General features: G+C 49.7%; 1 protein-coding gene across 1 annotated transcript in view; it reads left to right on the forward strand.

The window, feature by feature from the left end:
- Positions 1 to 1,188: 1,188 nt before the first annotated feature.
- The window catches only part of SPTBN4 (spectrin beta, non-erythrocytic 4), a 71,427-nt gene continuing 45,684 nt past the window's right edge, over positions 1,189 to 26,931 (forward strand). The window contains exons 1-12 of the mRNA XM_045891556.3: positions 1,189 to 1,360; positions 14,085 to 14,236; positions 15,559 to 15,732; positions 17,381 to 17,472; positions 18,416 to 18,496; positions 19,629 to 19,744; positions 21,523 to 21,635; positions 21,731 to 21,918; positions 21,993 to 22,110; positions 22,386 to 22,544; positions 23,145 to 23,447; positions 23,706 to 23,856. Of these exons, the coding sequence (XP_045747512.1) occupies positions 1,189 to 1,360; positions 14,085 to 14,236; positions 15,559 to 15,732; positions 17,381 to 17,472; positions 18,416 to 18,496; positions 19,629 to 19,744; positions 21,523 to 21,635; positions 21,731 to 21,918; positions 21,993 to 22,110; positions 22,386 to 22,544; positions 23,145 to 23,447; positions 23,706 to 23,856 (1,819 nt within the window). The remainder of the gene's footprint in view (positions 1,361 to 14,084; positions 14,237 to 15,558; positions 15,733 to 17,380; positions 17,473 to 18,415; positions 18,497 to 19,628; positions 19,745 to 21,522; positions 21,636 to 21,730; positions 21,919 to 21,992; positions 22,111 to 22,385; positions 22,545 to 23,144; positions 23,448 to 23,705; positions 23,857 to 26,931) is intronic.

Below are 26,931 nucleotides of genomic sequence, written 5' to 3' on the forward strand. Positions count from 1 at the left end.
ACCTGGACCCTGCTTTCCTACAATCTGGTGGGTTGTCAACTGTCTGAGTCTTTGAGAAGGACATTGATCTCCCCGCAGTTCCCTCCTTTCTTAGTTTTGGAATCAGGGGGCCGGGAGGGAGGAGGAAACGCATCTGATGTCTCTCACCCCCTTAAATTTCATATTCGCAATCTGGTGGTGTTCTGGATCAGACAATATGTCAGGTAGCTGTTACCACAATAATGCTACGTAAGGAACCACCCCCAAACTCAGTGTCTTAAAATGCTGAGCGTTTATTTAACCATCAAGTCTGAGGTCAGTGATTTAGGCTGGGCTCAGCTGGGCAGTTTTTGGGGTCTCGACTGGGCTTATTCACTTGTTGGATGGGGGGTTGGGAGCAGTGTTGACTGTTAGCTGCTGTAATTGGCCTTGGCTTTAGTGACTGGGGCCTTAGATAGGGACTATGCTGACAATGTTTTCCTCACCCCCACAATCAAGCACAAGCAAAAACATGCAAAGTCTCTTGAGTTTTAGGCTCAGAATTCACCAGCACTTCCACCTACTTCTGTTAGTCAAAGCTAGTCATGGGGCCAAACCCAGAGTCAAGGTTGCAAGGGGACACTCTTCCAATTTTCCCATCCCTACAGTAGAAGAACAGTCAAGAGTTACATGGCAAAGGATGCAGTTATAAGGGTGAAGAATTGGGGCTGTTTAATGCAATCATTTGATCACAGTACCTGCATTTGAACTCTGGCTACCCACTAGCTTTGTGACCTTGGGCCTCAGTTTCCTCCTTTATAAAACAGGCCAAATACTAGCCTATCTTTAGGGAATTAAATTTGTGGGAATTAAATAAGATAACACATATAAAGTCCTGAGGGCAGCACAAATGCTCAATAAATGTTATTTCTTGTTCTTACTGCATTGTGGAGTTCTCCTGCTAACAGTGTCGTCGTTCTAACAATAATACAGGGAGTTTGCCCAGCCCCTACCCTGTGCCAGGTGCTAAGCTTCACCAACAGCTCTATGAAGTGGCCAGGATGAACATGACTGTCAGAAGTAGTCTGTGCACTTGAAAGACAGGGAAACTGAGGGTAAGGGAGTCGACAGGACTCACAGCCTGTCCACTGTTAGAAGCGGCACCTCTGAGCTCAGGCCCTGTTTCTAGCCTAATGTGCCTCTGCTTCTTCCCAGGCCTCACCTTCCCCAATGGCGCAGGTACCGGGGGAAGTAGACAACATGGAGGGCCTACCGGCCCCCAACAACAACAATCTCGCAACCCGCTGGGAGAGTCCTGATCGGGCCTGGGAACGTGAGCAGCCAGCAGCCTCCACTGCAGCCGCCTCCCTCTTTGAGTGCTCCCGGATCAAGGCTTTGGCAGGTACCTGGAGGAGCGTTGGGGTGGGAAGGAGAAGGGAGGAAGAAGGGAGGAGGCTGCTGGGGTGGTCTGTGTACCTCCGCGCTCCAGAACCTTGGTAGCCTGCAAGATGGGAAAGAGACTCACAGACACTTTGCAGGTGAATCTATAGACCAGCACCATCCAATGGAATGTTCCACAGTGACAGGAAAACATTCTCTCTCTGGGATGTCCAATATACTAACCACTAACCACTAGTACTTGTGACTGTAAGCACTTAAAATGTGGCCAGTGCTTCTTGAGGGACCGAATTTTTAATTGTATTTCGTTTTAATTAATTTAACTTTAAATTTTTTTTTTTTAAGATTTTATTTATTTGTGAGAGAGAGAATGAGAGACAGAGAACATGAGAGGGAAGAGGGTCAGAGGGAGAAGCAGACTCCCTGCTGAGCAGGGAGCCTGATGTGGGACTCGATCCCGGGACTCCAGGATCATGACCTGAGCCGAAGGCAGTCGCTTAACCGACTGAGCCACCCAGGCACCCTTAATTAATTTAACTTTAAATAGCCACATGTGGCTGGTGGATGCTGGATGGGGCAGTACTGCCTCAGAACCTTAGAAATGTAGAGTTTCAGAAATGTGGGATTTTATAAGCATATTTTCTTAGAATTGCAAGATGCTGAAATATTGGATTTTTGGACCTTGGAATGTCATGCTCAGAGATTCTTCAAACTTGAGGGCCTTTAGAAATGACATTCTTAGAACATAGAACTTTATAAGCACAGACCTTAGAAATTTTAATCTTTGATTCCCCCCACCACCACCACCAGGATCTTAGACCCTTAGAAACCTAAACTCTAATACACATAGATCCTTGGGGCTTTATAACCCTAAACCTTTAGAATTTCAGATTAGAATTGTAGATCCTGAGAATTTTGAGATAGAATGACCATACCTTCCAGCTTTTAGCACTGAAACCCTCAGTCTGGGGCCAACCAGGATGGTTGCTCACCCAACTTTGATGTTTTAGAACAACATAAGCAAAGACGAGAGAACTGTATAGTTATAGAATCTTAGAACCTTAGACCTTTGGAATTGTAGATCCTTGAACTTTAGGACTTCATATTCAGAGGGCTGTAGAACTTCAGAAGCATTTGATCTTCAGCATTAAAACTATGAGCAAAGGGGCGCCTGGGTGGCCCAGCTGGTTAAGCTTCTGACTCTTGATTTCAGTTCAGGTCATGATCTCAGGGTCATGGGATCAAGCCCCGCCTCAGGCTTCTGCGCTCCGTGTGGAGTCCGCTTGGGATTGTCTCCCTCTACTCCTCCCCACCACCACCATTCGCACTCTCTTTCTCAAATAAATAAATTTTATGGAGCACCTGGGTGGCTCAATCGGTTAAGCGACTGCCTTCAGCTCAGATCATGATCCCAGGGTCCTGGGATCGAGCCCCGCAGTGGGCTCCCAGCTGAACAGAGAGCCTGCTTCTCTCTCAGCTGCCACTACCCCCCTTGTGCTGTCTCTCTCTGACAAATAAATAAATAAAATCTTTAAAAATAAATAAATCTTAAAAAAAAAAGCCAACCATGAGCAAAGAGCCTGAGAACCTTCAGAGACATGTAACTTCATAATCATTAACTTTAAGCCTTTAAAACATTAGACCCTTGGGCCTTTATTATCTCGGGAACACGGTCGGGAACGCGGAATGTTAGAAACATAAACTATAGATTGTAGTAATCATGAAATCTTAAAACCCTAAGGTCGGAATCAGTTCCCTGAGAATCTCAAGAATTTTAGTAACTCAACATTTGACAATCATGGGATCTTTGCTACTAAGAGTCTTGGAACTTCATAATTGTAGGATGTTGAACAGTGGTGTCCAACCCAAGGGCCTCTGGGAAGCAGGTGACATGAAAAAAAGAGTAGACTGGGGACTATGGTCAGCTGGAAAGCAGCACCCTGGTCACCAGCTCCAGCCATGGGGAAATGTGGGCCCCAAATTGCCAGCAGAGATGTTTATCCTCAATTTCCCAATTAAAAAAAAAAAATCTGTATGTGCCACAAAGTATGAACCAATATTAACTCACAGACTGCCGGCTTCCTCTGATTGAGAAACTACAGCGGTATAAAAATGTACTCTTGGAAACTTAAAATCATACTTTCAGACTCTTCAAGCCTTAAAAACTTGGGATCACATCAACTTAGAATTCTAGAATTTATCCACAAAATATTTATTCAGTGCCCGCTCTGTGCCTGCCCTGTGCTGGACAATACGAGGGACATAATGGTGACTGAGCCAGCCCATGGGGCTCCCAGGCCACTGGGAGAGTTAGATCCAGCCAGAGAGTGATGACCCTGAGCAGTCAGGGCCCAGATGGTGAGGCACAGGCGGAGGGCTGGGATGGGGAAGCCCAGGGACTATAGAAGCTCAGATGAGGTACCTGATTCAATCCAGAGGGTCAGGGTGCTTCCTGGAGGAGGAGGTACCAAAGCTGCGCCCTGAAGGATGAATAATAGTGAACCCTGGGGTGGAGAGTGGAAGAAAAGACCTCCAAAAGTTGCGAGTGGCTAGATTGAAGTAGTGAGTAAATGACAATGTGAAAGGAGGCAGTGAGTTAGACCCTATAAGCCACCATGAAGGGTGGGAGGGCACTGGGGAGCTATGGTAAGATTTTAAGCAGAGGTGGGATGTGGTAACATGGGGATCAAGGACTCTTCGCATCTGAGAACCACTGATTCACAGAACATCAGTGCCGAATACCACAGACAGATAAACATCTAGTCCAGGGAAATGTAGGGATCCCCTATAAGAAAAAAAAATTCTCATACACTCCCTGTGTCTACTTAAATTATTGTATCTATAATTTTCCTAAGTGCAACAAACCCACGGTTCTGTTTATATCTCTTATGCCTACAGTTCTCTAAAACTAAAACACGTTATATTGGACTCCAGAACCAAAGTGCAAAACCAGTTAACGTTCAGCTTGGGGTGCCTGGGTGGTTCAGTTGGTTAAACGTCTGCCTTCAGCTCAGGTCATGATCCCAGGGTCCTGGGATCGAGCCCCACATAGGGCTCCATGCTCAGCGGGGAGTCTGCTTCTCTCTCTCCCCCGCCCCTTCAGCCCACTCGTGCTCACTCTCTCTCAAATAAATAAATAAAATCTTAAAAAAAAAAAAGATTCTGCTTAACAGTAACTTCAGGATGCTGTTTATACTGTTTAAATGATATTGCTGCTCGAAATCCTAACATCGTGACGTAGATCGCTAGGGTGCATTTTCTTTTGCATCCCTTTGCTTACTTCTCTCATGGTTTTTCTCTATTCAGACTATAAGGGCAAACCTTTGAGCAGAGTCCTGAGTAGCACGCTTTTGTATGAACACGTTTGGGAAAATTGTCTGGACCCCATGCTCAAGGGAGTTCCCTTAATCATGCTCCCCAGTTTATGGCTCGCTGTCCTCATCAGTCTATGTGAGGACCCTCCCCTCCTCTTTATCTATTCACTTATTCTCTTTGCTTTTTAACATTTTTTAAAAAGCAATCTCTATGCCCAATGTGGGGCCTGAACGCAAAATCCTGAGATCAAAAATCTTGTGCTCTACCAACTGAGCCAGCCAGGTGCCCCTATTCATTTATTCTCTTTTATTCCCACATCTCACACCAATGCCTTCTCTCCTATGGGCCATTCTAATTGCTTGCTTGTTTGTTTGTTTGAAGAACAGGCTATTTGCTTATTCATTTTTATTTTTTGAGAGAGAGAGCGTGTGTGCATTTGCTCTAGTGGGGTTGGGGGAGGGGCAGAGGGAGAGGGAGAGAGAATCCCAAGCTGGCTCCACACTCAACACAGAGACCATCATGGGGCTCGATCCCATCACCCTGTGATGAAGATCTGAGCTGAAATTAAGAGTTGGTCGCTTAATCAACTGAGCCACCCAGGCGACCCCCATTCTGATAGTTTTAATGCAAATTATTATCTTTGCATGCCGATGATTTTGTAAAATGTGCATTGTTAATTAATGTGCATGTATACATATATTTTAACTGTTTATTAAAGTATTACATGCACACAAAAAGGCAGATAAATCGTGAATGTCCAGCATTTCCACAGGTGAACACCCTCTGGTAACCAATCCCCAGATAAGGAAAGAGAATAGGACCGCCCCAGAGAAGTCCCCCTCACGCTGCCTCTCTCACTACATCCCAAGAGTAAACACTATCCTAACTTCTAACAGCACGCACTGGTTTTGCTGGTGTTTGAACTTCATATAAATAGAATCCTGAAGCGTGTACCCCTTTGTGTCTGGCTTCATTCACTCAACACTGTGCTGATGAGATTCATCTGTGTCTACCTGTCCTTGTAGGATATTCCTTCTCGTTGCTGTATAGTATTCCACAGTGTGAATATGCCATAGTCTATCCATTCACCTGTTGATGAGCATTTGGGTTATACCTCGTTTAGGGCTATCACAAGCTAGACTATTGCAAACCCGTAATTCCTGGTATTTCAAACTATTACAAACTGTTGCTGCTTTAAACTTTCTAATACAGGTTTTTGGTGGGCATAAGCCCTCATTTCCACCCATGAGTGAAAGCGTTGGGTCATAGGGTAGGTGTATATCTAACTTCAGTGGAAACTGCCTGTTTGTGTCATTTTATATTCCCTCATATTTGTATGAGGGATTCAGTTCCTGTACATCCAACCCTTAGTATGGTCAGTCTTTTTAATTTTAGCCATTCTGATGGGTGTGCATTCTATTGTGGTTTTAAAAGGTTTTTTTTCTTAAGATTTTATTTATTTATTTGACAGAGAGAGATAGCGAGAGCAGGAACACAAGCAGGAGGAGTGGGAGAGGGAGAAGCAGGCTTCCTGCCAAGCAGGGAGCCCAACATGGGACTCGATTCCAGGACCCCAGGATCATGACCTGAGCCGAAGGCAGACGCTTAACGACTGACCCACCCAGGCGCCCTCTATTGTGGTTTTAATTTACATTTTCCTGGTGACTAATAACAACTAATGAGATAGAGCACCTTTTCATATGTTTATTGACTATTTGGATAGCTTCCTGTGAAGTGCCTGTTCAAGTTCTTTACCTATTTGCATATTAATTTTCCTGCTTTTTTCTGATTGTTTTGTAGGAGTTCTTATATGTCCTGGGTACAAGTCCTTTGTCAGATAGATGTGTTGTGAATATTTTCTCCCACCATGTGGCTTGTCTTCTTGTTCTTTTAATGTTGCCTCTTGATGAGCAGTATTCTTTTTTTTTTTTAAGATTTTATTTGTATATTTGAGAGAGAAAGAGAGAGCATGAGCAGGGGGAGGGGCAGAGGGAGAGGGCAGACTCCCCGTTAAGCAGGGTACCTGATATGGGGCTCCATCCCAGGACCCCGAGATCATGACCCGAGCTGAAGGCAGAGACTTAACTGACTGAGCCACCCAGGCACCCCAATGAACAGTAGTTCTTAACTTAAATGTAGTCTAATTTGATCATTAATAATTATTTCCTGCGTGGCTAACACTTGGTGTCTGAAGACATCTTCGCCTACTTCAAGGTCATGGAGATATTTTTTAATGTTTTCTTCTAAAGTCTTCTTTATCCCTTTCACATTTAGATTTATAAGCCAGCTGATATTTACTATATTTATTACTGTGTACAATGTGAAGCGTCGGTCAGGGTTCTTTTTTTTGCCACATGGATATCCAGTTGACTCAGTTCCATTTATTGAAAAGACTTTCTTTTCCCTACTGAACTGCAATTTCACTGTTATAAATCTGAGAGCTCTATGTATATGGGTTTGTGCATGCAAGCATATTCTAGATGGTGGGTTTTGTTTTTAAGTAAGCTCTAGGCCCAACATGGGGCTTGAACTCATAATGCTGAGATTAAGAGTCACATGCTCTTCCCACTGAGCCAGCCAGACGCCCCTAAGATTGCAGTTTTTGCATTGTTTTCCCATTCAGCACTATGCCTTAAGACTCAGCCATGTGGGTGCCCCTGGTGGGCTCAGTCAGTTAAGCGTCTCACTCTTGATTTCAGCTCAGGTCATGATCTCAGGGTTGCGGGATGGAGCCCCCGGGACGGGCTCGCCTTTGGGCATGGAGTCTGCTTGGGATTCTCTCTTCCTTCTCCCTCTGCCCCTCCCCACTTGTGCCCTCTCTCTCTCTCTCTCAAATAAAATAAAATAAAAATCTAAAAAAAAAAAAAGAAAGAAAAGGCTCAGCCATGTGGCGCTGTGTGCATTTACTATATTGCTCCTAACTGCTGCATGGAGTCTATGGTATGAACTCACCATATTCGATTTTCCCAGTGATGGACAATGAGGCTGTCTCGAAGCCCCAACCTGCCCCTCCCCCTCCCCCCCAACTAGCATTGCATTGGACATCCTCATTCATCCTCCTTATAAACCAGCGTGGAAAAGTTTATGGGACATAAGCACAGGGCAAGAACTGCTGTGTCATGGGGGTATGCCCTAATTTAATTTGACTCTGATCGCTTCCCAAATAGCTGCCCCAGTTTCTAACTCCCACCAACAGGCATGGGGGTTATGATGTCCCCACGTTTCCACCACTACTTGGTATCCACCGGCTCCCTAACTTTTCTCAGACCAGTAGCCAAACATCCTTGACATGCTAAGTGTTACTATATCCTTTCCCCTAACCAACAACGGATAAAAGAGTAGTTAGTTATTCCTCAGCTCTATGAAAGTCTCCATGTATTAAAGATATGAATACATTGAGGTCTTATTCTAAGGAAATGTGTTTTGCTTCTGACTAGTGATTACCACAGCGGAGAATATATAAATGACAACTCATAAGATGCCTGGGTGGTGCAGTTGGTTAAGTGTCTGCCTTCGGCCCAGGTCATGATCCCAGGATCCTGGGTTCAAGTCCCGAGTCGGGCTCCCTGCTCAGCGGGGAGCCTACTTCTCCCTCTGCCTGCTGCTCCTCCTGCTTGTGCTCTCTCTCTCCTTCTCTCTCTCTCTTTGACAAATAAGTAAATAAAATCTTTTTAAAAAGTCACATAAAGGGCGCCTGGGTGGCTCAGTCGTTAAGCGTCTGCCTTCGGCTCAGGTCATGATCCCAGGGTTCTGGGATCGAGTCCCACATCGGGCTCCTTCCTCGAGGGGAAGCCTGCTTCTCCCTCTCCCACTCCCGCTGCTTGTGTTCCTGCTCTCGCTATCTCTGTCTCTGTCAAATAAATAAATAAAATATTTTTAAAAAATAAAAAAAGAAATAAAAAATAAAAAGTCACATAAAGGGGCACCTGGGTGGCTCAGTCGTTAAGTGTCTGCCTTCGGCTCGGGTCATGATCCTAGGGTCCTGGGATCGAGCCCCGCATCAGGCTCCCTGCTCAGTGGGGAATCTGCTTCTCCCTCTCCCACTCCCCCTGCTTCTCCCTCTCCCACTCCCCCTGCTTGTGTTCCCTCTCTCGCTGTGTCTCTCTCTGTCAAATAAATAAATAAAATCTTAAAAAAAAAATAGGCCAGAGTAGCCAACAAAATGTGAGAAATCACTAAGTGATAAGTAGACATTTCAATCAGCTGAACACACTTTCACTGAATTGTAACAAGGGCAGTTTGGCTAAAACCTAGAAACTTAAATTGGAAGGTACTAATTGATAACTGTTCATCAGATGTCTATTTTCACACCCACCATATAAGGTAAATGCTAAAAATTAGTGTTACACACATCATTACATAAGCATTCTCATGTAGGGTAACTTTTCTACAAATACAAACTTGGCTTTAGCGACAACTAAAATTCAACAAGCTTTGAATCCCATTTCATGAGAAAAACTAGGCAGCAGTTCTCAAACTGTGGCCCAGGGACCCCTGGGGGGGATTCCCTGGGACAGTTTCAGGGACTCTGTAAGGTCAAACTTTTCATACTTCAAATACCTTAGTCTTTTTTATTCTTCCCTTCTGAGCGTATGGTGGAGTCTTCCGGGGCTGGAATGACTTCTTCACTCTACTGGCTCGTCGACTGTGTGCTTGTGTAGACTTGTATTTGAAATTTTTCTTAGTTTGAATGCCTAATATGGTAAATATCAATAAGTAAAACCACTATAAACAAGAAAAAAAAAAAAAAATAAAAAGTCACATAAAAAAATGACAACTAGGGCACCTGGGTGGCTCAGTCGTTAAGCGTCTGCCTTCGGCTCAGGTCATGATCCCAGGGTCCTGGGATCGAGCCCCGCATCGGGCTCCCTGCTTGGAGAGGGGGGGAAGCCTGCTTCTCTGTCTTCCTCTGCTGCGCCCCCTGCTTGTGCTTTCTCTGTCAAATAAATAAATAAAATCTTAAAAAAAGAAAAAGATTTATTTATTCATTTGAGAGAGAGTGCCCATGCCCTCGAGTGGGGGGAGGGGCAGGGAGAGACTCTTTAAGCCGACTCCCTGCTAAGCATGGAGCCCGGGATAGGGCTGATCTCACAACTCCTGAGATCAGGACCTGAGCGGAAACCGAGTCCGAAGCTTAAGTGACTGAGCCAGCCAGGCGCCACACCCCCACTGTGTTTTGTTTCTTTTTTTAATAGATTTTATTTATTTATTTGAGAGGGAGTGAGAGAGAGAGCGAGAAGGAGCAGGGGGATCAGGCAGAGGGAGAGGGAGAAGCAGGCCCCCCACCTAGCAGGAAGCTCAATGTGGGGCTCCATCCCAGGACCCTGGGATCATGACCTGAGCGAAGGCAGATGCTTAACAGACTGAGCCATGCAGGCTCATCCCCCACCCCCTGCACTGTGTTCTATACAAACATAAATGAGTTGCCAGCATTTTAAAAATAGGGAGATTTTTGTCTTTAGAAATCCAGATTTAGGGGGTGCCTGGGTAGCTCAGTCGTTAAGCGTCTGCCTTCAGCTCAGGTCATGATCCCAGGATCCTGGGATCGAGCCCCCGCATCGGGCTCCCTGCTCAGCGGGAAGCCTGCTTCTCCCTCTCCCACTCCCCCTGCTTATGTTTCCTCTCTTGCTATCTGTCGCTCTGTCAAATAAATAAATAAAATCTTTTTAAAAACAATCCAGATTTGGGGCTTCTTGTGGAATATCAAATGATATGACAACACTGGGGCTCCGTTCCAAGGAGGCTCCGGTCACAGGGGCTGTGTGGCCGCTGCCCCTGTTCTAGGGCCTCGTTTTCTCAGTTTCAGAGCCTGCCTGGCCCCTGTGGGCATTTCAGTTCTGGACCCCAATTCCATGCTAACAAGATTGTAGTCACAAAAACCAAAATCTCACGGCATCGTGCTTTATGATGTCACCATCCGGATGGCCCCGGAGGTGTTTCTATTCATTTCCTTTGGGTATCATCAAAATGAAATTATGAAATAAAAAAATATTCTCTTGGATCCCTGTCTTCCAAGCATAAGTTCCATTGATAAGAATCCATTGATTTAGTCCAAACCCCTCATTTTTCAAATGGGAAAATGGAGCCCAAAGAAGAGAAATGTCCGCTTGAAGTCAAACAGCGTGTTATCAATAGAAGCAGGACTGAATGCAATTGTCCTCATTCTGGCACCTCACTGGGGAGTGCACAGAAGTCCCACTTTGGCTTCAGCATTGGCCAAAATCTGATGTTTGGCTCGGGCACCCACCATTGGAAGGCAAAATAACCAAATACTCAATTCAGTGTCTATTCCATTACCACTTCCTGGTGTGTGATTGATGATCAGGTGTTCACATGGGTCCTCATCCTCTCCACACAACACAAAACGCACATTTTTAAAAAAGATTTTATTTATTTATTAGAGAGAGCACGAGTGAGCGAGCGTGCGCACAAGTAGGGGGGAGGGACAGAGGGAGAGGGAGAAGCTGTCTCCCTGCTGAGTAGGGAGCCCGATGCGTGGCTCGATCTCAGGACCCTGGGATCATGACCCGAGCTGAAGGCAGACGCTTAAACGACTGAGCCACCAGGTACCCCCAAAATGCACATTTAAACAAACAAGGTATTTCATATGGATTTACTATTAATTTCTGCATATTTACTTTTAAATTAGAAGTAAACATTCAAGATCTTGTTTAAAGTAAAAAAAAAAAATACAGGTCAGTCAGTGGCTATTTTCTAGCAATTTATATATATTTTCACTGCCAGAATCAAGTGCAATATTTAATATTACAAAAGAGGGGCGCCTAGCTGGCTCAGTTGGTGCAGCATGAGACTCTTGATCTTGGGGTCATGAGTTTGAGCCCCACGTTGGGGGTAGAGTTTACTTAATAACAAAAATAATATTATGGGGCACCTGGGTGGCTCAGTCGGTTAAGCGTTCGACTCTTGATTTCAGTTCAGGTCATGATTTCGGTGTCATGAGATGGAGCGCCAAGTCTGCTTCCACACTCAGTAGGGAATCTGCTTGGCCCTCTCCCTCTGCTCCTCCCTGGCTTGTGTTCTCTCTTTCTCAAATAAATAAGTAGAACCTTAAAAAAAAAAGACTCACCCAATTTAAAAATGGACAAGGGATTTGCATAGACATCTCTCCAGGGAAAATACACCAATGGCCAGTAAACATAAGAAGATGCTCACCATCATTAGTCACCAGGGAAATGCAAATCAGAACCACATTGAGAGACCACTTCATATCCCTAGAATGGCTGTGATCAAATGGGGAATAGCAAGGAGTGGTGAGGATGTGGGGACACTGGGACCCTTGTACAGCGCTGGTGGGAATGTAAAATGGTAAAGCCACTTTGGAAAACAGTCTGGCAGCTTCTCAAAAGGTTAATCGGAGGGGTGCCTGGGTGGCTCAGTCGGTTGAGTGTCTGACTCTCGATTTCGGCTCAGGTCACCATCTCAGGGTCGTGAGATTGAGCCCCACTTGGGGCTCTGCACTGAGCGGGAAGGCTACCTGGGATTCTCTCTCCCTCTCCCCCTCCCCTGCTTGTGTGCAAGCTCTCTCTCTCTCTCTCTCATAAATAAATAAATATTTTTTAAGAAGTTTAGTCATAGAGTTAACATAGAACCCAACCATTTCACTCCCAGGTATATACTCAAGATAACTGGAAACATGTGTCCACACAAAGACGTATGTACCCGAATGTTCATAGCCACATTATTCATAATAGCCACAAAGTGGAAACAACCCCAATGTCCAACCGCTGGTGAATAGATGAGTAAAATGCAGGATATCCACAGAATGGATATTATTTAGCCATAAAAAAGAAAGAAAGTACTGACACATGCCACAACATGGATGAACCTTGAAGACATGATGCTAAACGACAGAAGTCAGACACTGAAAAGTCATATATTGTATCATTCCACTGATATGAAATATGCAGAATAGGTAAATCCATAGAGACAGAAAATAGATTCATAGTTTCCTAGGGCTTGGAGAAGGGGGAATGGGGAGTGACTGCTCATGGGCACAGGGTTTTTTCTTGGAGGGATGAAAATGTTCTGATATTAGATGGTGATGCGGGTTGTACTACCCTTGGGAAAATACCAAAAATCACTGAATTTACACTTTAAAAGGGTGAATTTTATAGTGTGTGAATTATAGCTCATACTAAAGCTGTTATTTAAAAAAAAAAAAAAAGACAGGGCGCCTGGGTGGCTCAGTCGTTAAGCATCTGCCTTTGGCACAGGTCATGATCCCAGGGTCCTGGGATCGAGTCCCACATCGGGCTCCCTGCTCGGCGGGAAGCCTGCTTTTCCCTCTCCCACTCCCCCTGCTTGTGTTCCTGCTCTCGCTGTCTCTCTCTGTGTCAAATAAATAAATAAAATCTTTAAAAAAAAAAAAAAAAAGGACAGGCGCCTGGGTGGCTCAGTTGGTTAAGCGTCCCACACTTGATCTCAGCTCAGGTGTTGATCTTAGGGTGGTGAGTTTGAGCCCTACGTTGGGCTTTGGTCACGGAGCCTACTTAACCAACTGAGCCACCCAGGCACCCCTTCGCCGAGCCTACTTTAAAAAAAAAGAAAAGCTAGTAGGAGAGGTTCCCAAGCAATGTCTTTGCCAGTGAGACAGCCGTTGAGCAGTTGCACACAATCTTCCGCCCCCACCTGTTGGCAGTCACGTGCCTACTCTGGGCCCCAGGGATGTGGGAAACTCGGGGTCCAGCTGGCAGTCCAACTACCACAGGGTGGGGGTGGAGGGGTTCGGGTGTGTGTATGACATGGTTCCTGTCCTCTGGGGGCATTCCTCCTAGCATATCCCTTCCTTTTCATCCCCCACACCTCGCCAGTGCTAAGTCTTATTTTTTTCATCTGTGATTAACTCTCCAGTATGTCCCCTTCTCCCATTCCCAGCTTCTGTCCTGGTCTGCTTGTCATCTCTCTCCAGAGTCGCCTCCCCAGTCTCCGCCCTGAGCTGCCATTCTTGCCTTCTCTGACCTACCCTCCCCACTCTCCACGCGGGCCAGAGGTGGTCCTGAAACACAACTCTCATTCTGCCCCACCCCCTCCTTAACCTTCCATAGCTCCCTAGTGTATTATCTGTGCCCCCACTAAACTGAGCTCTGGGAGGGAAGGCCTCTGTCTGTCCCCAGTGCCTTAGAACAGTGCGGGGCACACAGTAGGTGCTCAAATATTGATTGAATCAACAGGGTCAACTGGGATGAGACCCGGGGAAGGCTTCTTGTGGGAAGTGATATCTCAGGAAAGCTTTAAAGGACCTGTCTCCAGGTGGGCAGCGAAGGGTTTGTGCAAAGCCCTGATTGTTGCAGAGCTGGGCGGAAACAGGATCTGGGCCAGGAGTGGAGGGCTGGGGAGAAGCTGCAAGGGGGAGGTATTGGGGATGCGGGGTATCCTCAGAGCCTGTCTTTCAGATGAGCGCGAGGCCGTGCAGAAGAAGACCTTCACCAAGTGGGTGAACTCGCATCTCGCCCGCGTCGGCTGTCACATCGTGGACCTCTACGCCGACCTCCGCGACGGCTTTGTGCTCACACGGCTCCTGGAAGTGCTGTCTGGGGAGCAGCTGGTGAGGGGACCTGAGGGCCTGGGGGAAGGCGGCGGCCCTGGGATCCCGGGCTGGGTTATCATAGGGTCCGGCTTATGGGTGTGTGGAACGTCCTAGAAGGGCCCGGCGAGTTAGCGGCCCTTTATTCAGGTGGGTAGGGCTATGGCACAGAGCTGGGGCTTGGGTGAGCCTGGGGGCGTGGCTGGGAACGGAAGCGGGGTTCTGTGGAAGGTGAGGGCCGCGGTTCCTGCGGACTCTGGGCTTGGGGTGGGGAGGAGCTCTGTTGGAAGGGGTGGGGCTATTGGAGAAGGAAGGGGCTTTTTTAGAGGGTGCTGGCCTGGGTAGTGCGGTAGCAAGGCGGAGGGCTATAAAATAGGGGCAGGATGCTATTGCAGGAGGTCGATGGGTGAGGGTGCGTTTGTCATCGGAAGGGGAGGCATAGGTCATGGAAATCTGGGGCACCAGACAGAACGCTGGTGTGAGTTTGGCTTGTGGTATGGGTTGCAGTTGTATTTCTGGGCTTGGATGAGGCTTCATGGCAAAGGTGATTCTGATGGGAGTTAGAGATTTATTAAAAGAGCTCAGAAATCGTGGGTGGCATGGCTATAGCACAGAAACAAACTAGTGCTGGGGCGCCTGGGTGGCTCAGTCGGTTAAGCGTCTGCCTTCGGCTCAGGTCATGATCCCAGGGTCCTGGGATTGAGTCCCGCATCGGGTTCCTTGCTCCACGGGGAGCCTGCTTCTCCCTCTCCCTCTGCCGCTCCCTCTGCTCGTGCTCTCTCTCTGTCTAATAAATAAATAAAATCTTTAAAAAAAAAAGAAAAAGAAAAAAAAGAAACAAACTAGTGCTATAAACGCGGGGAGACCTGAGGGAATGGGCGTGGCTCTCCGCAAGGGCCTGAAAGGGAGGCAGTGAGGGGTGTGGCCATGGATCTAGTGGCCAGACCAAGGTGGCCTGGAGCAGACATCCAGCGGAAAGGACGGGGAGTAGGGTTATTGGCGAGGTTGCTGAGGCCTCTAGATAAGAGGTGTGGCTATCAGGTTGGAGGCGGAGCTTCAGTAAAATGGGTGGAGACGGGAACTAGAATAAGCCAAGAAGGGAACCGGCTCTTAAAAGGGTCTCGTTACGGGAAGGGGCAGGCTTCTTTAAAAGGACCGGGTCCTGGGCGCCTGGAAAAAAAAAAAAGGATTGGGTCCTTGGTCTTTGAAAAGACCAAAGGGGCGTGGCCTGGGCGTGGACATCCAGGGGGCGTGGCTATGGGGGCCGGTCTTCTTTGGAAGGGGTGAGGCCGAGGGCACAGTGTTCTCGGCCAGGCCGCCCCCCAACGCCCCTGCCACCCTAGCCAAGGCCCACGCGCGGTCGCATGAGGATCCACTCGCTGGAAAACGTGGACAAGGCGCTGCAGTTCCTGAAGGAGCAGCGCGTGCACCTGGAAAACGTGGGCTCTCATGACATTGTGGACGGGAACCACCGGCTGACTTTGGGGCTAGTGTGGACCATCATCCTGCGCTTCCAGGTGATCCCCAGGTGACCCCTGCCCGGTCCGCCCCCCAACGTGTGGCCTTAGGAGGGCATCCCACGCTCACTCCCCCACTTATTCATTCATTCCAAACATTTTCCCAATAGGATCCAGGAAACCTAATCCCAGTGGTGGGGGTGAAAATTAAGATAAAAATAATAATAATTATCACCACCATCACTATGATCATTTACATATTTTTTACTCTGTTCCAGGCACTGTTCTAAGCACTTGGCATTTAATAGCCCAACAACCCCATAAATTAGATACCATTCATTACATTTTACCATAAGGAAAGTGAAGCCCAGAGAGGCAAAGTAATATGTTCAAGGTCACACAGCTGGGGAGTGGAGCTGCAATTCAAATCCAGGCATTTTTGCTCCAGTTCAGAAACAAAATCGACAAATTTTCTGCCTCTATGGAGCTTACACTGTGGTGGGGGAGACAGACAATAAACAAACCCTTAAATACATAGACAAGAGATGGATGAGAAAAGGATCAGCTCTAGGTAAGAGCTATGCAGAGAAGAACAGATTATGATAAAGCATAAAAAATGCAAAATATCAGGTTGATAGTGTTGAGATTTTAGACTCGGTGGTCAGAGAAGGGCTCTCTGAGAAGCTGATGGCTGCATGACATGAAGATGAAGGGAGAAAGAATTCCAGGCCAGAGACACAGCATCTGCAAAGGCCCTGACTAAGGTGGGAAGGAGCTGGAATGTCGAAGGTATAGAAAGGCCAGTGTGGCTGGAGAATGGGAGGCAAGGGGGAACCAGGGAGGAGATGAGGTCAGAAGGGTTGACAGGGCCTAGGTGATCTGCGATTAGCAGTTTTGATTTTTTTCTGTTTGAGATGGGGAGAAATGAGAGAGTTTTATCAAGAGGATAGACATAGGGATGCCTGGGTGGCTCAGTCAGTTAAGCATCTGCCTTCGGCTCTGGTCATGATCCCAGGGTCCTGGAATCGAGCCCCACATTGGGCTAAAATCTTAAAAAAAAATCAAGTGGTTGTCGAAGGCCTCACTGAGAGGTGACAAATGAATCAAGACCTCAGGTTGGGGTGGAGCCATGTGGGCCCCTGAGGGAATGAACAGGCAGTGCAAAGGCCCTGAGGTGGGAGGGCACTGGTGATTAATGAAGAGGACAGCAGGTCTCTGGAGCAGAGTAGGCTGTTGAAGATGAGGTCAGAGACATAACAAGGGGAAGTTTACTTTTGCTGTGAGTGAGATGGACTCACCGAGGGTCTTGAGGATGGGAGGAGGCATGCGATCTGATCCGGGTGCTCACAGGGTCCCTCTCTGCTGTGAGAACAGACTGTGGGGGCAGGAGCAGGGAGACCAGCATGCACGTGACTGCACTAGCCCAGGCCAGAAATGATGGTGGCTTGGATCAAGGAGGTGGGCCAGACGCCAAAGTGCGGAGGCTTCCCTGGAAACTGAGACCCTAGTCCACAACTGCCTCCCCCAATTGTAGATGTCCCGGCCCACTCCAGATCCCACTCTCACGCTCCTGAACCCCCAGCCCCAGCCTGAAGCTGCCTCTCCCATCTCCTCTGTCACCTACCACTCTCCCTGGCAATGGGGGATGCCGGTATCTCCCAGGCTCAAGCCTTCCGGGTCCCAGCAGCCATGTTTGGTATCCTCACAGATTCAAGTGATCAAAATCGAGACTGAGGACAACAGAGAGACCCGCTCAGCCAAGGACGCACTGCTTTTGTGGTGTCAGATGAAGACAGCTGGGTAAGCACACCCCCTACCCGGTGCCCCCACCAGGCCGGCGGGCCCTAACCTAATCTGGAGAGTTCCTTCTGGGACAGGACTGCAAGGGGCCACCCAAGTCCTCAGTGTCCAAAGTTACATCTGAAGTTAATGAACTGATAAATAAAATACATCCACTCTTCTGACCTTGACAAATAAACCCGTGTAACAATCGGGAAGGCCAGGTTCAAATTTAGAACTCGGGCTCGTCAGAGCAGTGTTGTAGAGTAGTGGACTGTCCCCTCCGTCCCCGCACCTCGAGAGGCCTCACGTGCACCTGTGTGGACATCCCAGTCCTATTCCTGAGCTGTGGCCACCCTCCCACCCTGAAAGCAGCCACCCCTTAGCCTAAGAGGGCCCACCCTGGGGCTCGGGCGGGCCCAGGGAGAAGTTCAGGCTTCTGGGTACCTTCAGTGGGACTGAGAACGGAGCTGTGCAGGCTCTGCTGGGAAGTCCCCAGGACCCCCAGCGCTTTACCCTGCGGGAGGGGTGTGGCCTGGACCTCCGCTGCCCTCTGGAGAGCTGCCCCTGGGAGGCAGGGGAAGCATGGATGGAGACCGGGCTTTCTCTGACGCTCAGCCTTCTGGGACTGGCTGCCTGTCTTGCAATGCTGTCTTTCCTGGTGTCTTGTGTTTACCTCCATGTCTGCTTTTCCTTGTTTTCTATCCTCCCTCCCTCTTCTCTCTCCCCTCCTATCTCCTCCCCTCCCTCCTTTCTTTCCCCATCTCTGTCTGTATCTTGTTTTCTCTCCATCTCTCTCTCTTTCCATCTCCCTGCCTCAATTGATCCATCTATCTATCTATCTGTTATCTATCCACCCACCCATCCATCCATCTCTGTCTATCTCTCTCTCTCTTCCTCCCTTCCTCTTTTTCCTCCTGACTGTCTCCATCTGTGCCTCTGTCTCTCCCTTCCATGCTGCCAGTTACCCTGAGGTAAACATCCAGAATTTCACCACCAGCTGGCGGGATGGCTTGGCCTTCAATGCGCTCATTCACCGGCACAGGTACCACCGGCCTGGGGGAGCCTGGCCCCGCCCCGCCCCGCCCCGCCCCCTACCCTGCGTCCCGTGGGTACACGCCTGCACACGTGTGCATGTAGATGCACATGTAGACTTGAGGACCCATCCCTTCACACGCATGCCCTTCACACTTACACAAGGCACACACCCCTATGGAACCCTGTCCAGGCCACGTACTCTGTACACACGTGCCCTCACATGGATGTGTATACACACTCACGCTCCTGTGCACACACGGCCTGTGTTTGCTGCTTCAGTGCCCCCAGGATGGAGAGCTCACCTCCCCATGGACTGTCCTCTCTGGTGTGTGCACGGCCGCCTCCCCCTCATTAGCAAGTCCTTCCTCGAGGCGAGCCCCAGAGCCCCCCTTCTGCCTCCCTGCACACCCACCTTTCACACCCCTACGCCTGGCGCTGAATTGCCCGAGGGGTGGGCATCCAGACAAAGGGCACCCACATCGTGATTGTACACATGGCAGTTTAGGGAAATTGAGGCCCGGAGCCTGGGAAGGACTTGCTCTGGTGTGGTGGGAGCGGAACCCAGCCTTTTCTGCTGTAGACACGTGTTCAGTCACAAGCCTTGCCTGTCACACATACACACTCATACACATGGGGAGACCCAGCCCCACCCCCACAGCTAGAAACCCACCAGCCCTACCCAATGGCAACATTTACTGAGTGCTTCCTGTATATGCGGCATTGTTCTCAGTGCTTTCCAGTAAGTCACTTAATATTCAGTGAGCCCGTGAGGTGGATGCTAGTATTATCCCCATTTTACAGAGGAGAAAACCGAGGCACAGAGACAAAATAGCGTGAAAGCCAGGAAGTGGCCAAGTGAGGGTGTGGGCCCTGTGGGCCGGCTGCGTGATATTGTTTAGAAACACCCCCAAGTAGACACGGATGCGTAGTGAACTCAGTCACACACGTGCCCTCACGCCGTTCTCACAGCCACAGATAAATGCACGGACACGTACCAGCACACACAGCTCTCCCTGGGCCAGGTGGCGCCCCTCCTGCCCCTCGCCGTGGGTGGGGCTCCGACAAAGACGTCCTTCTGCCCCCTTGCCCACTGGCCTGGGAGCCTGCCTGCTGCCTGCCCGCTCTGTGCCCCTGCCCAGGCCCGATCTCGTGGACTTCAGCAAACTCACCAAGTCCAACGCCAACTACAACCTGCAGAGAGCCTTCCGCACAGCTGAGCAGCACCTGGGGCTGACACGTCTGCTAGACCCTGAGGGTGAGCCCTGCACAGCCCCAGCCGGACTTCCTCTTGGGGGGACTTCCGACCCCAATGCCACCCGAAACTCCACTCCATCCTGCTGCAACACCATCCCAAACCCAAGGCCTTCCAAGTCCCAGCTCCCTCCCAGCCCCTCCCCTTCCTCATCTCCAATCCCTCCTCCTCCCCGTCTTCCTGTCCCTTCCTTTGGCATCTCTATCACCAACCCCAGCCTCATCCCCCTTCCTGTCTCCAACTGAACGCCCTCCTCTCCCCAACCCCATCCTGAGTAAGCTCCCCCCAAGCCCAACCCCCTCTCCCTCCCTAACTCCGGTCTCAGCCCCAAAGCCAAGCCCACCCCCAACATGATCCCCATCCCCATGCCCTGACTTCAGCCTCACTCCTAATCCGTGATCATGCCAACACCAATCCCCCAATCTCTGGAATAACAGCTGTTCCTTTTCTCTGGTCATCTACTCTGTGCCCAGCACAAGGCTGGGAATTTTATGGAAACTTCTCCCCTTCATCCTCATACTGACCTGGTTGGATAGAACGTATCCATCCTGTTTTAAAGTGATAGAAACTAAGGCTCAGAGATGTGGAGTCACTTGCCCAGCGTCACACTGCAAACCAGCAAACGGGACTCGTGTTAGCTGTATTCTTGCTCAGTGCCTGGCACATAGTAGGTGTTTAGTGGCTGTCGGTTTCATGAGTTAGTGCAGAGTAAAGGCCAAGTATAATATTGTGCACTCAGTGGGCAAATCAAAATAATAATCGGGATTCGTTGAGTTTGTCCTCTGTGCCAAGCTATTCTTTCTAATACTTATAGGTCTCCCAGGTGGCAGGTACTGTGATTATCCTTCCTGTTACACTGGGGAAACTGAGGCTCAGAGAAGTTAGGTCTATTTCCTAAGGATATACAGTGAGTAAGTGGTTGAACAGGGATTTAAGCACATGCTGCCTACAAAGTCCATGTCCTCAGCCTCCAACCTCACATTATTTATACACTTCATATTTATTGAGTTCCTACTGTATGCTGAGACAGTGGTGAAAAAAGACAGGCAGGGGGGCGCTTGGGTGGCTCAGTCAGTTGAGGGTCCAACTCTTGATTTCAGCTCAGGTCATGATCTCAGGGTCATGGGATCAAGGCCCACCTAGGGCTCTGCGATCAGCTGGGGGGGGGGGTTGCTTGAGGATTTTCTCTCCCTCTCCCTCTGCTCCTCCCCCGACTCACATTCACTTGCACACGTGCTCTCTCTCTCTGTCTCTCAGATAAATAAATACATCTTAAAAAAAAAAAAAGACAGGCCTAGCCTTTGTCTTCATGGAGCTTAAACTCAAGCTAAGGACATGATTGCATAAATGAGTATTTAATTGCAAATTGTAAGTCCCAGGAGGCAATGATAAGATCCATGAGAAAGACTAACAGGCTGAACAGGGAGGCTTATCTGAGGCAATGTAAGTTGAGTTGAGCCCTGAAGGATGTGTGGGAGTTAGGCCTACAGAAGAGGGAACATTGTCCTACATAGTGAAAACAGCATGTGCAAAGGCCCTGAGGTGGAAGGCAGAATGGTGTGAAATAATTATGGTCATTTCTCTATGGTGGTTTGCATGTGTCAGGTACTATTTAATCCCATGAGGCCAATCCCCATTTGGCAGATACAAAAATTAAGGAACAGAGAGGTTAGTTATCTTGCCTGAGGTCACACAGCTAGTACGAGTGGGTTCTCTCTCCCTCTGCCCAATCCCTGTCAGAATGCTCACCGTCATGCTCCCCCACTCTCCTTTCTCCCCAGATGTGAACATGGAGGCTCCAGATGAGAAGTCCATCATCACCTATGTGGTCTCTTTCTACCACTATTTCTCCAAGATGAAGGCTCTGGCTGTGGAGGGGAAGAGGATCGGGAAGGTTTGGGGAGGCAAGGGATGGGGTGGGGGGAGCTTGGGAACCACCTGGAGGTACATCTGGGACAAGGCTGACCCCAGCTTCCTTTGCCGGCTCAGGTCCTGGACCAGGTGTTGGAGGTGGGGAAGATCATTGAGCGCTACGAGGAGCTGGCAGCCGAGCTGCTGGCCTGGATCCACCGCACCGTGGGCCTCATCAGCAACCAGAAGTTTGCCAACTCACTGAGTGGGGTGCAGCAGCAGCTTCAGGCTTTCACGGCCTATTGCACCCTGGAGAAGCCAGTCAAGTGAGGCCCAGCTCAGGAGGGAGGGCGGCAAGTGGAGGTGTGGAGGCAGGGTTCCTGAGCTCCAGCCCCTTCAGGTTTCAGGAGAAGGGGAACCTGGAGGTGCTGCTCTTCAGCATCCAGAGCAAACTGCGTGCCTATAATCGTCGCCTCTTTGTGCCTCGGGAGGGCTGTGGCATCTGGGATATTGACAAGGTGAGGTTGAGAATGTTGGGGAGAGGCAAGGTTACTCTGTGCGGGTGTGTAGGTTGTGCACTGCTCAAGGGAGCCATCTACATTGTAGATATCATGGACTGGATATTCATCCTGATGGTTTTCCATCAGGGAAGTGCCATGAAGGAGCAATTTTCTTTTTTTTCCAGTTTACACAAAGGTGCTGTAAATGCTAGGAGTCACCTCAGACAGAGAAGCCAGGGCCATTAAAATGTGGGACGTTGTTGGGGTCTGACAGCTGCCTCCTGTCTCCCTAGGCCTGGGGCCAGCTGGAAAAGGCAGAGCACGAACGGGAGGCTGCTCTGCGGGCTGAGCTGATCCGGCAAGAGAAGCTGGAACTACTGGCCCAGAGGTTTGACCACAAGGTGGCCATGAGGGAGAGCTGGCTGAATGAGAACCAGCGCCTGGTCTCCCAGGTACCGCGTGCAGGGCTTGGCTCTGGGGGAGATGGAGGGAGGGCGGGGCTGCTGGCCCTGGGACCAGAGAGGGAAACTCTATCTCCTAAGCGACAGAAAAGTGTCAGATTAGTCTCCCAGGTGGCAAATGACGGTGGGAAGGGAGAACTGGTCTCCTAAGTGAGCGGTGGGGGAGGGGAATGGGCCTGATCTCCAAGGTAACAGGAGAGTGAGGTTGGTCTCCAGGGTAACTAGAGAGGACGGAATTAGTCTCTTCAGAAATAGGGAGAGTATTTAATTAGACTCTAAGTGACAGAGAAGGTTGTATCTGGTGTCCAGGGTAACTCGGGAGGATAGAATCAGTCTCCTAAGTAACAGGGTAGGGTAGGCCTGGTCCCCAGTCTCTAGGGCAATGGTAGCATGGGGACTGTTTCCTGAGTGACGGGTTTCAGGCTACAGATGTGATGGAGAAGTGTGGGGCTGGTCTCCAGGGTAACAGAGGAAGATGGGGCTGGTCTCCAGGGTAACTGGGGATGGTGGGGGCAGGGGCAGGGTAACAGATGGATGGCTGGGGCAACATGGGTGAGCGTCTGTGGCCTGGCCTGGCCTGCCCTGCCCCAGGACAACTTCGGGTATGAGCTGCCGGCAGTGGAGGCCGCCATGAAGAAGCACGAGGCCATCGAGGCTGACATTGCGGCCTACGAGGAGCGGGTGCAGGGCGTGGCCGAGCTGGCCCAGGCACTGGCAGCCGAAGGTTACCATGATGCCCGGCGTGTGGCGGCCCAGCGTGACAGCGTCCTGCGCCAGTGGGCCCTGCTGACCGGGCTGGTGGGGGCCCGGCGGACGCGGCTCGAGCAGAACCTGGCCCTGCAGAAGGTCTTCCAGGAGATGGTGTACATGGTGGACTGGATGGAGGAGATGCAGGTGGGGCCGGCCCCAGGGCGGAGGGTGGGCATGGTGGGCCGGGACAGCAAGGGAGGGCTGTCGACACTGAAAGTGTTGTCAGGGAGCTGGAGAGGGATGGAGAGAGAGAGAGATGTTGACAGGGACAAGGAGATTGAGACAGAGATCAGAGTTCAAGAGATGGTTTGGAGGAGCAGAAGAGTAATCCAGGACAGTGCGGGGTGGGGCTGGCCTGAGGGCCAATGCCAAGCATGTGCTCAGTGCTGCCCCCTCTGGTAGGCTCAGCTGCTGTCCCGCGAGTGCGGGCAGCACCTGGTGGAGGCCGAGGACCTGTTGCAGAAGCATGGACTGCTGGAGGGGGACATTGCGGCCCAGAGTGAGCGGGTGGAGGCTCTCAACGCTGCTGCCCTGCGTTTCTCTCAGCTGCAGGGTGAGTTTGGGCTTGGGGGTTGGGTGGAGACTGTCAGGGCTGGTGCTCGTAGAAACTCCTAAGAGACAGTAGGAAGCAGTGAGCTCCCTGTCTTTGGAGGGATCCAAGCACAAAATAGGATCACACTCCATTGGGGATATCATGGGGGAAATTATTGCTTGGAGTGGAGGTTAGACCACATGACTTCTTCCTGCTTTGAGATTCTGCAGTTATTTTTATCGAGCACTTATATGTATACTTTTAAGATTTTTATTTATTTATTTGACAGAGATAGACACAGCGAAGAGAGGGAACACAAGCAGGGGGAGTGGGAGAGGGAGAAGCAGGCTCCCCGTGGAGCAGGGAGCCTGATGCAGGGCTCAATCCCAGAACCCTGGGATCATGACCTGAGCAGAAGGCAGGGGCTTAGTGACTGAGCCACCCAGGCGCCCCTATCGAGCACTTGTCTTATGCTAAGCCCTTCACAGCCAAATGTCAATGAATACCATAAAAAGACTGTGTAAGGTAATATATAGTCAGGGCCTGTTCGGCAGCAAATGAAAGAAGTATCAGTTAGCTTAAGGAGAAAAGGGGAGTCGCTAAAATGTCCAGAGAGGGGCAAGTTCGGCTTCAGGCATGGCTGGATCCAGGGATTGTCCCATGATGCTTTTAAGACTCCGTTTCTCTGACTGTAGTCTCTGTGTTTGTGTCACTGTTGGGCCGTCCCTCCTGTTGTGGTATAAATCTGGGGTCATTCAGCCCTGTGTTTACATCCTAGCAACTTAGACCCAGCAGGAGACAAGCCCCTCTCCTCCAATATTTCTGACAAAAAGTTCAAGGAAAGCTGTCATTAGCGCACTGTGGGTTCCCTCCCCTCTGCTCAGCCAAGCATTGTAACCCCTGGCTCTCCAGTGAGCTAATTGGCCACATCTATGTGACATGGCCACCCCGGGGCCAAGCGTAGGGTCAAGCTCTTTCCAAAGGCATGAACCAAGGAAGAGGAGGGTGGGAAGCCATTACCAGCAGCAGGGGCGTGGATGCTGATAGGCAAGACCAAGACTGGCTCTGATAAGGTTCTCATTGTATTGATGCCGATACCCTCCAGTCACAGACCAGGAGGAATCCCCCTGAGGTCAAACCCAGTTGGGTTTGTCAGCTCGTTGCACGCACCCTGGGAAACCCTGGGGCCTCTCAGTAGGAGGGTGTCAGGACGGGCTTGTTATAGGATGTGGGCTGGCGTTAGGGGATTTGGGCATGATTTGTGCAGTGTGTGTGGCTGCGGGTTGCACACTGTCAGGAGGCGGGAGTAACTAGGTGGTTGCTCATCTTAATCGTTTGTATCCAGGCCGTGGGAGAAACAGGAAGTGGTAGTGGTCATTCACCTGAGCTGGGTGAGGGGGATGGCTGGCAGTTTCTGTGGCTTGCACAGTGACCTCTATTCTGTGTGCACTCTGACATGATCATGGAAGGGCCTTGTTTGCATCCCACTCCCTCGTGGTCGCAGAGTGGCCTTGTCTGAAGCTGGTGTCCTGAGAAACCGTATGCTAGTCGCCGATGCTGCCAAGGCTGCTTTTTGCTTTCTTGCAAAAGAAAAGGAAAGGGGGCCCCTGGCTGGCTCAGTGGGTAGAGAATGCAACTCTAAATCTCAGGGTTGTGAGTTCAAGCCCCACATTGGGCATGGAGCCTACTAAAAAAAAAAAATTAAAAATAAATTATTAACGGGCAGCTGGGTGGCTCAGATGGTTAAGCGTCTGCCTTCGGCTCAGGTCATGATCCCAGGGTCCTGGGATCGAGTCCCACATCGGGCTCCCTGCTCAGCGGGGAGCCTGCTTCTCCCTCTGCCTCTCTCTCTCTCTGTCTCTTATGAATAAATAAATAAAATCTTTAAAAAAAAAAAAGAAAGAAAGAAAAGGAAAGGAAAGGAAGGCCCAGAGCTGTAGAGCTAAGAGGGTTCCAGGCTGGCCTTTCTCACTCCGGTGTCTGGAACCTCAGCCCTTGGGAATCTTGAAACATCGGTAGAAAAGGCAGGGCCTGTCTGGTTTGCAGGCTGGTGCAGAGGGGCGGTTCTCACCCTCATGGGCTAAGTCCAATGGAGAAGTCTTCTTCCAAGCCCCATCGGGACATGGCCACCCTGGTTCAGCCCCTCGCCCACATCCCTACCCCAGGAGATGCTGTTGGGACCCTCTCCTTCCCCTTATGGATGTTTGCCCCAGGAGCCTCCCTCTGTCTTCTCTTTGCGAGATCTTGGCGCCAGGTGGCAGCCAGCAGGCACCACACAAACGGCAAAGAGGCTGGTGTGGGGTCGGTGTTGTCATGGTGATGGGAGGCCGTGCTGCCTGATACGGGGTCCGAAGGTTGGGCCTCCCGGTCTGCCACTTCTTAGCTGATCCTGGGCAAGTGGCTTCCTTCCCCGAACCTCAGTTTCTTCATCTGTAAGATGGGGCTAATAACGATACTGCCCCACAGGGTGGTTGTGAGGATGAAGCGACACTCTGCCAGAGTCAGGTCTGGATACACGGATGCCTGTTGCTGTTGATTATTCAGTTGGATGTCGCGGTATTTGGGTCAGTTTCAGCGAATGTCCAGAATTCCAGAAATGGTGCATTCCATCTAGGGCAGCGTCTCTCACAGGGTTTTGACCCAGTAAGAAATACGTTTACCTCCTGACCCAGAGTTCACATGCACGCATGCACACACAGGCACAAAGGTTTTATGAAACAATGCCTCCTCTTGCCCCGTGTGTTGCATCCTGATATTTTCTATTCGTTCTATTCTATTCCATTAAAGAAATGCTGAGCCATTAAGTTAATTTCACAATTCTCTCGTCACAAACCAGAAGTCTAGGAGGAAGGCAAATGAACTATTTGAAGAAAAAAGGGAGTTCAGGTCATCCCTGGAGTTAAGAGATAAGGTAACAGAGGACGAGAGGGGGAACCCAGAAAATTGCTTAAGAATAGAGACATTTCCCACTGCCTAGCTGGCTCAGGGGTAGAGTTCGCATCTCTTGATCTCTGGGTTCGAGATCAAGAGTTGCGAACTCTAAGTTCGAGCCCCACGTTGGGTGTAGAGATTACTTAAAATAAAATAAAAATAAAA

The sequence above is a fragment of the Mirounga angustirostris genome, unplaced genomic scaffold, assembly GCF_029215605.1.
Source record: "Mirounga angustirostris isolate CCGP_5_RB_7025 unplaced genomic scaffold, mMirAng1.0.hap1 SCAF_16, whole genome shotgun sequence".
NCBI lineage: Eukaryota > Metazoa > Chordata > Mammalia > Carnivora > Phocidae > Mirounga > Mirounga angustirostris.